Source organism: Pteropus alecto, unplaced genomic scaffold (assembly GCF_000325575.1).
Source record: "Pteropus alecto unplaced genomic scaffold, ASM32557v1 scaffold17, whole genome shotgun sequence".
Lineage (NCBI taxonomy): Eukaryota > Metazoa > Chordata > Mammalia > Chiroptera > Pteropodidae > Pteropus > Pteropus alecto.
In genome coordinates, this window is record NW_006440645.1 from 7963230 (window position 1) to 7972753 (window position 9524).

The 9524-nt window shown below is 52.9% G+C and overlaps 1 protein-coding gene across 1 annotated transcript in view; it reads left to right on the forward strand.

Annotated features, from left to right (window-relative positions):
* The window catches only part of JADE1 (jade family PHD finger 1), a 40167-nt gene that overhangs the window by 9465 nt on the left and 21178 nt on the right, over positions 1-9524 (forward strand). Inside the window, exons 3-6 of the mRNA XM_025050953.1 lie at positions 1541-1626; positions 4909-5066; positions 6966-7153; positions 7761-7774. Of these exons, the coding sequence (XP_024906721.1) occupies positions 1541-1626; positions 4909-5066; positions 6966-7153; positions 7761-7774 (446 nt within the window). The remainder of the gene's footprint in view (positions 1-1540; positions 1627-4908; positions 5067-6965; positions 7154-7760; positions 7775-9524) is intronic.

The window sequence follows — 9524 nt, forward strand, 5'->3', positions numbered from 1 at the left end:
AATTTAAAGTTAGCAATGGAATAATTCTTTTTAAATTTCTGGGTTTGTTCCTTATTTACAGACAGCCCTTCCCATAGTATTTCAAAGGAAAGGGCCATGCCTGTCTGCCTTGCAGCTCCCTTCCCCTCCCCAGACCCTTGGGCCTCCACCTAGAGTTGCTGAGGGATTCCTGTCTCTTCTTTCACCCTGTGGGCCGGCCGGAGGGCGGCCTGCGGGATCTGGGAGTCAAAGAGTCCTGTCCGGAGACAGGAGCTACCCCGTCCCCCTCTGTGTTCCTAACTTGGCTCTTTCCTTTTTCCGGGGATGATGACCAGTGTTAGCACCCCTGTAAGTTGGCTCACCCTAGTGTGTCCAGAATATTTTTTTCAATGTGGAAGTGAAACAAGTCATTTGAGGTCTAAAAAGACACACTTATTTTTTAAAGAAAAATGTTCTAAACAATTTACTGAGAACTAACTACATGGGGCACCTGTCAGAAATCTGGTTCTGCTGGTTTGACAGCAGTCAGTTGACCCTGTAATCGGCCTTAGAACTGGTGACCCGGGGAGGTGCCGGCCTCTCCCCTACCAGAGTGAAGCCATTAGACTTGGTTGTTGCAAATCTGATGATAGGCTTACTGGCAGATTCTATTTCTTAATGTCCCCAAGGTCACTTTGCTTCTGTGTCCCTTGTCTCTGGAATCTATAGAGATAAGAGCTTCCTGTTTGAGTGACAAGTCATCTTACTGGTAGAATGGCTGTTCCTTTAGGTTTTGCTTTTTTTTTTTTTTTTTGGTGGTGGTGGGATTTGTTAATTTCTGGGAAACTGGACAGTATGTTTTCAGGGTAGAGGTGAGTTATTAGGGAGTTAGACAATACTGCAGGTGATTGTGAGAGCTGTTCCGGTTTTCTGGAGGCAGTGTGGCACCCATAAACTCCGTTCCCCTTGGCCCACGCCTGTTGCTGCGCCCAGAGTCTGTAGAACACATGAGCAGGGGCAGCAACAGGCGTGGGCCAAGGGGAACGGCCATGTTGAAGGCTGTTTGGCCATAGCATCAGCCTCTGCTGTAGGTCTCGGCTTCCTAGTCTTGGGGAATCCAACTTTTTTTATGCTTCATGGAGCCAAAACTTTCTTTTTTTAACGTTTTGCGGGCAGCCTTCTGATTTAGCACGATGATCTTAGCATTTAGAAAATTTATTGAAAACTCAGACAAATATTTTTCAGTTTGTATTTACCAGTGGGAGACTGACCCTTTTAACTTCAGAAGCACAGACTTCTGGGTGAAGCCCCCACCTCGCATGGTGTTCTAAGGGGACCTGTGCCCACCTGTGTGCTGTGCCTGGGATGCAGACAGCACAGCATCCCTGGGCTAGCCTGGACCCAGGGGTCCTGTGAGACCTGCTCTTGGAAGTGTTTACTTGAGTACTGGGGGGTAGGGGACTCTGTCTGTCTGAGCGTCACACTTGTCTCATGGGTGGCATGGAGGTGAGCCTTCTTCAGTCTGATTTTAAAAATTGTGTGCGTACTTTTAATCTTCCTGTTTGGGTATTTATTTCTTTAGGCCTGTCAACTACTTGGTCACAGAATTCCCGATCTCAGCACAGGAGAAGTTCGTGCTCCAGACATGAAGATCGAAAGCCTTCGGAGGTATTTGCTGAGTGCTGGCGTGACTGTTCACGTCCTTCCCGAGCGTGCATGAGAGCGTGTGATGGACACACACCTGCTTGACTGCTGTCACTGTCTGCCTGTGTATCTTGAGCAAGTTACTTAACCTCTCGGTCCCTTAGTTTCCAAATCTGTCTGATGAGGATACCTCAGTTGTCTATCTCAGGATTCTTGTGAGGATTTAAGTGAGCTAATACACAGAGGTTAATTCATACACAGCACGTAAAAAGTGCTCAGTAAATGTTAGCCATTGTTATTATTAATTATACTCTTTTTTTCCTTTTCCGTTCTATCATCACTGGCTCCCAACAACTTTTCCTCTGGCCAGGAGATCAGCGGGTTCAGCTGCTGCCGGTCACTGCCAGCCTCAAGTTAGTTTTAGCTGTAAATTTGTGGCTTATTTGGCAGCAACTCAGTGCTGTTCTGGGAGTTTTGTTTTGGAGATTATGCTTAAGGCTTTTCCCCCTTTTCAGATTTGTTTCTCAACTTATGTTCCCTCTGCTCCCCCATTTCATTATCCACCTACCTGTCATTTATCATCTATCAGCCTATTTTAAGTCGTTTTTATGCGCATGTCTCTCCTGGCCTTTGTTGATTAGGGGCCCCTACCAGGCCCGAAATTCTGTTTTCTTGGAACACCTTTGCTGGGCTCTGAGGATCTAAATTATTGAGGAACAGGAATGTTGGTTTAGTCCAGTCGTGAAGTGAGCAGATTATGGGAAAGAGGCTTTGGTTCCGCCCTTTGGTTTTGCGCTGTCTCTGGTGGGATGATGTCACAGCCCGCCTCCCATGGCGGTAGTGTGGCGGTGGTGGTGGCGGTGGAGCGAGGCCGCTGCCCCCTGGGCCAGCTGTTCTCAGTTCCTGCAGGTGGGGGTGGGGGTGACTGACGCGGAGTCATGGGTGCCGCTGGGCTGAGGCTCACGGGAGAGCTGGCTGCGGACTAGCGCCCTCCACAGGGAAGCAGTGCGCACCCTTCAGAGCTGTGGAAGCCGCCCCCGGAGACACTTGAACATTGTTGGACTGACTGACTGACGACTGTTCCCGAGAAGGTGGCCGTTCTGTGGCTTTGATTTGTCCCAGGCCCTTTGTCCTCGGGAACCCGCTGCGCACCCTTCCTTTCCTGAGGCATGAGAGTGGCTCTGCTGCTCTTTGTGTGATCGATTCCCTGTGCTGTCCCCACAGACCCCGCTGCCTTTCTGATGGGCGTGTGACACGTGGGGACACGGGGTGGGGAGCGGCAGGGCCCCGGTGCCCTGGGAGCCCCTTCGCCCGGCCCTGGCGGCCAGCAGGCACTGAGCTGCGTGCACGCTGCCCACCTTGCCCTTGACCCGTATTTTGTTTCAGAGTTTTTCTAAAATTTATCTGAGTTCAGCCCTGAGTTCAAATGACTCTGTACTTAAGCTGTTAACGTTGGGCTCCGCCAGGGCCTCGGCCATTCTCGTCCGCTTGGGGGCACCTGTCAGTTGCGGACCGTCTGCGCCTGAGTCTGCGTGAGGGCTTGGGCTGTCTCTCGTCTGCCACTTCTCATCTTGCCGCTTTGGTTCGTTTTCCCTTCTTCGGTAAACTTCTCGTTTTTTACTCATAGGACTTAGTTGGAATGCCTGTTTATTTTTGAAATGATTTGCTTCTTGATGATGTAAAGCTGTGACTTTGTTTTAAAGGACTTTTTCTTTGGGGCAGGGAGGGCATGGCTGGGCCAGGTGCCTGCTGTGGGGCTCAGTGCTATAAGGCAAGGGTCCTCAACCCCATCCCCCCACCCCCACCCCCAGTACCTGTCAGTGCCTGTTAGGAACCGGGCACACAGGAGGTGAGCGGCGGGTCCACGAGCGAAGCCTCATCTGTATTCGCAGCCGCTCCCCAGGGCGAGCATCACCACCTCAGCTCCACCTCCGGTCATCAGGCGTTAGATTCTCATAGGAGCACTGGTCCCTGGGTCCAAAAAGGTTGGGGATGCTGCTGTAAGCGACTCAGTCTTGCTTGTGCTTTTGTGGAAGGTGCACAGTCAGGTCCTCCCTTGTCCCCAGGACTTGGAAAAGAGGAGTGGCATCCTGGGGAAAAGCTGGCAGAGTAGAGAAATGGCCTTTTTTTAATTCAGACACTGCCTCAGATTCTATGATGGTGAAGTTTATTAAAGTGATCACCAGCCTGAAAAGCCACCAGGAAAAACAAATACAGACCTGTTAGCAGGCATATAATGTGAACTGTGCTTAGCAGCACAAGAAAGAACTCCCTGTCCTTCTCAAGAAGAGAGAGTTCAGCTTTGTGACTTGTACAGACAGAGAGGGCAGCTCGCAGATGCGGGCTCGCTCTGTGCCAAATACGGCTTTGGGCTGGCGCTGATGCCAGGGCCACGCTCCCTCCATTAGCCCTGGGACATGAGCGGACCGAGGACGAGGCCCGGCTGCGAGACAGTGCTGGCCTCCCCGCGCTGGTCAGAGGGAGCAGGCGTGCGGGGCCGCCTTCGCTGTGTCCCCTCGTGGCCTGCACTGTGGGGCCGAGGAGATGTCTCGGCACAGGGTGCTTCCGAGTCTTGTGGGTCTGTTTTTGGCAGAGCGAGGACGCGTAGCAGCGCAGCTTGCTTTTCTTTCCCTCCCTCTCCCCGCCAGTACGTGTGCACTCGAGTCAGGTAGACGTGTGCAAACACACGCGTGTGTGCAGCCCCTTCTCAGACTTGACTCCTTGGTCTGTCCCTGCTTCTGTCCCTGGATTCGTCCAGCCTGCACTCATGCCTGGCACTAGCCAGCCAGGACCTGACCTCCCAGACGCCTCGCGGGCGGCCCTGGGGAGGCGGGCCCAGGGGTGGCGGTCTGAGTGGTTCTGAGTTAGGCTTGAGGTTGCTACATGGCTAGTGGAGTTTTGTTTTGTTTTGTTTTGTTTTTTCCAAATCTACCAAGAGCACCCTGCATGAAATACCTCCCTCTAGGGGTTGTCCTGCCCGCGTCCTCAGCACGTGCGGTGAATCGCTAGTTCTCACGAGGTCTTCAGGGGAGGATGGGGAAGTTGCTTTGTGGCTGTTGTAGCCACTGTCGGAGACACTGCCTCTCCTGGAGCTGATGAGGGTGTGACAGGGCAGGGTGAGCTGCTGCCACCCCCAGTGGAGAGGCCACGGGTGTGGCAGGTGGAGGGGTTTCCAGTAATAGGTCAGACTGGTTCTCTGTCGATCCAGTGACCTTGTCACACGGCAGCACCATGGTTACCTGTGGCTGCCGGCTGACTCAGAATGCAAATGTCAGATGTCAGTGACCCTGCCTGCCCCTTTTCCAGGTGTTTAGGACGGACCTGATCACCGCCATGAAGCTGCACGACTCCTTCCAGCTGAACCCGGATGAGTACTACGTGTTGGCAGACCCCTGGAGACAGGAGTGGGAGAAGGGCGTGCAGGTGCCAGTGAGCCCGGGGACCATCCCTCAGCCTGTGGCCAGGTAGACGTGCCCCGAGGACGGAAGTTCCGCTTTCCCACCCTGACGGCAGGTGCCTGAGAGGAGCGGTGCCGTGAGGCCTCGAGCAGACGCAGGAGCACGGCAGAGACGTGCTCCCGGCCCAGAGCGGGTGGCTGGAGGGCCGCGGGCCTCTGAACTGAACGTGGCAGCCGTCGTCGGGGGGCGCTGCTCCCCGGGGAGGAGGGCCAGATTCCAAGACGTACTGGGGAGTGTCTGGCCATGGGAGGGAAGTGTGGATGTTCACACCTCTTCTCCTGCATGTGCCTCGCCGGGCACCGGCAAGGGTGGCATCCTGGGTCCTCTGGTGGTCACCGCACCCTTGGAGGAGGCTGGCAGGTTAGGGGTGTGGAGAGGGAGCTTTGAGAGGGGTCTCCCAGGTGGACTTTGCCAGTCGTTCCGGCGGGGCTTCCTCTGGACTTAGGACAAACCACATGTCCTGCCGAGAACCGGGTCCTCGATGGCCCGCCTCAGCACAGAGCTGTGGCCACTTTGCTCTTTTCCTTGCCGTCCAGCTTTGCCGACCTGGGGCTCCTCGCAGGAAGAGAGGCCTGAGCATCCTCTCTGCTCAGCCAGCACCTGGCTCCTCCGCTGTGTCCTCAAGTCAGCTGCCTGCTTTGTGAAACGGCTCTTTCGTCACTGCTGAGTGTGGATCAACTGTACCCACTCTGTGACTTCAGGCACTTGAGATGAATGAATTTGATTATTGCTGTTTTGGGATCTCTGTGACGAATGTCCATGTAGATTTGTAGGTTTAAATGACAAATCGTATGGCCTCCATGAACCAGACTCCTGGCCCGTGGGTGCACTGTGTCACTGCGGGATGAATAGTGTGTGTGCCTTAGAGCCTGCGTCTGGAGCCCAGCACCCAGTTGTTCGGCCTTGGCAAGCCAAGGAATGACTCGCGGAGTCGCTCCCTCATTTGGGAGCCCGGCACAACAGAAGTAAGCGGCAGCATGGTTTACGGGCGTCCCCCGCTGAAACCCTGCTCTTGCTTGAGTAGGAGAAATAACTTCCGTTTGCCCATCTCAGTGTCCTGACGATAGAATCACTGGCGATGGCGAGGGTGGTGGACGTCCCCTGACAGACTCCGGACGCTCAACGTTAACGCAGACTGCCCCGGCACACGGGCAGGGGCTGTGCGGATGTGCCGGGCCTTTGCGTTTAGGAAGAGGGCTGGCCCTTTGTCCCACGGTGGGGGGTTTCGATCTCATACGCCGTGGTGGCCTTTGATGGGGTTCGGAAGGCGACACTTCTCCAGGTGTTAGGTTGGCAGACGGCGGCAGGACGAGGAGGACAGGGAGCTCGTGCCCCTGTCCCCAGATTCTAAGTGTGTGTTGGCGAAAATCCTTGGCTTGACTCAGAGTCTGATTCTTACACATCTGAGCACTGTCCAAGTCAGACAGAGCTGACAGCCCCCCCGGATTCCCAGCGTCTGCTGTGCTTGCTGTGTCACATGGCCACCCTTGCTCTTTGGGACCAGGCGCTTGGTCTCCAGCAGGGGCGGGAGGGCCTGGTTGGCGGAAAGTGATTTAATCGTTAACCCTCGACACTTAGCGGGCGAGTGCTTCGGTGATGCCAGCAGCCCAGAGCGGCCGCTGTCGCAGGTGGCGGCAGGGCGCAGCGGTGTCTGGAGAAGCCAGTGGAAGAAGCAGCTGGTTTCGGAGACCTCTGCAGTATTTTCACACGCGTCTCTGTTTGGGGCACTGACACGACCCCCCACTTACTTTCATCAGCAGTGACGTTAGGGCTTTAAGCCCATTAACCTGGCGGTGACCCGGGTTTGGGGGTGGAGGTAGAGGCTCACTTGGGGCCTCCTGACAGACTTCCTTTTGTGCGGCAGAAAGGGTGACCCGGCTGCTTGTTTTCTTGCTGGATAACTAGGGTTGTGTCTGAAGAGAAACCCCTCGTGTTCATCAGGCCCAAGAAATACATCGTCTCCTCGGGCTCTGAGCCCCCAGAGCTGGGCTACGTGGACATCCGGACGCTGGCCGACAGTGTGTGTCGTTACGACCTCAATGACATGGACGCTGCGTGGCTGGAGCTGACCAATGAGGAATTTAAGGAGATGGGTGAGAGACCGTGGATTCTATTATTTTATTAACTAATGATGAATAGAGAAGAATTTTAGGTGTGCAGGTGAGTAGTAGAAGCACCTATCACCCGGGGAAGTCAGTCTCAGAATCCTGGGCTCTTGTAGACAGCTCGTCCGGCCGTGGCAGACGTGTTGATGGACGCGGGTCTGCAGGTAGCTCGTAGAAGATGGTGGCGGGGTCGTGAGGGACGGTCCCCCAGCCGTGGAAGCAGGGAACTGAAGCCCGAGAATCGAAGCGACTCCCGCAGACCTCAGGAGGGGCCGTGGTGCTCCTGCCCCTTCAGCTCGGCTGCCGCTTCTCTGGGAGAACGGCGCTCCTGCCAGGCTCACCGCGTCCTCAACCCAGCACGCAGCTTCCCCCGCACTGATTCTCCTTGAGTCCCGCCCCACGCCCGAGTGCTTTTCCTTCGTGCTTTCCTCTGCTCTGGCCGCGTGCCCTGTCCGTCGCCATCTCTGCTCTGTACGTTTCTCATTTTCATGTGTGTGGAGATCGGAGCTTCTGCACCTCATTTACTTGAATCTTCTGGGCTCGAGGCCGGGATGGCACACAGGTTTCATCCTCCTGCTGCGCTCTGGTTGCTAAGGGTCACCTGAAATGTAGTCACATTGGGCCCGGAGTGAGAAACAGTTTGGGTTAATTGGCATTTGTGCCGTGGGTCCAGGGTGGCGGGTGGCAGCATGGGCCACCTGTTCAGAGTCTAGCACATAGTCAGCATTTACAAAATATTTAGGGGTAGGTTTCAAAGCCCTGAGGGCCAGAGCCTGTGGTTTTGTTTTGGGTCACCGGCCGAGCCCAGCACAGGGCCTGGCACATGCTAGTTGCTGTCGCTGCACTGCCACCAGCCTGCCGAACGGGAGCGAAAGGGTGGACTGGGCCAGTGGAACGGTTTTCTCCTTGACAGACAAAGCAGATTTCCTTCCTCATAGTCCGTGCTTTTAAGTGTTGGTGGCCAGGGCGTTAGTAAGACCAGGGGCTTGTTTTATCTATTTCAAAGTTTTCAAAGCTTTTCTTGGAACTGAAGGCTGTTTCAGGTTCACATATTAATTATAAAGTTCTGCTTTGTAAAGATCAGGTAACACCCTTGACTGCCGAGTGTCCTATGTTAAGGCAGAGGATACAGCTAGCGACTCTTGGCCCTTTTGAATGGCTCAGCGATGACTACTAGGCTAACTCGTCAGCTCGAAAGGCGGTACCCAGTACTTTGGCAGGACAGATTACGCACTGTGTAACATAAATCGAACATGTGCTTTTATTGGTCTTTTTAATGGTAAAGATTAGTTACAGGGCATAGGATTGTATTTTCAAAGCCAGCGAGTGGTGTTTCCACAGCTGGTGGGAGGAACCGAGATGAAGGTGCTCAGCCACGAAGAAGCTGTCTCCCGGTTAAACGGGGTGGGCGGTGATAGGTGGCTTTTTGAAATATGTGTTCAGGGCTTATCACAGCCTTTGTTCTTCAAGTTTTGCAAAACTGGAGAAGTGTTAGTTTGATGGTTTTAAGTCTACCATAATGCACAAAATCGTCGTCAGCTCCAACGACATTTCTGTTGTTTCTTGCCACTTTGTGTTCTGTCTGAATGTTTCTTGCGATCTGTTTTTTTTATTTTTTTATTTTTTTTTTTATTTCTGCATGAGTATTTTCATTGTAGGAAGTTTGGACTATATCCACAAATGGAAGAAAACAGAAGTCTCATCCTACCACTGGCTATAACCACGATAACCACTGGAAATGTATTTTTGATCATTCTTGCATAAGAATGCGTCTTATTTGATTCACAATGAGCTGTCTCCTTTGCTTCAGACATTCCTTGTGTTTTGGCCTTTCATGTGTTTGATTAAGTGTCCCTCTCGACTTAGTAAATTTAGAGGGTGGGGAGGGATTGACCAGTTAAAAACACTGGAGCGCTCACAGTGCAGTCTGTTTTCAGAGCACCGCTTTAAGCAGCAAGTAAAGAATGTTTTCAAAAAAAACACCAAATGGTAACATGGGGTCGTGACTGTGAAGTCACTTCCATGTTCGCCGTTACGTATAATGCTGTAGTGAAATGGCAGCTGAACAGCGTGTGTCTGTAGCGTCCGCGAACCCCTTTGGTGTTTATTTTTTTCTTTTCTACTTCCAACACTGCATCTTCAGTGTCTGACCCCGGGGAACAGACTCTTGGCCTGAGAGACTCTTCCTGCCTTTTAATTCAAAGACCTTCTTGAAAGGATCTGAGAGGCATTCACCAGAAAATATTTGGGGTTTTCAGGATGGGCTTATTTATAGTATTATTTACTCATTGTAAGTTATTTATACATCTTAAAAATCCTGATACTGTCTGATAATACTATTAGCATGGATTTATTAAAG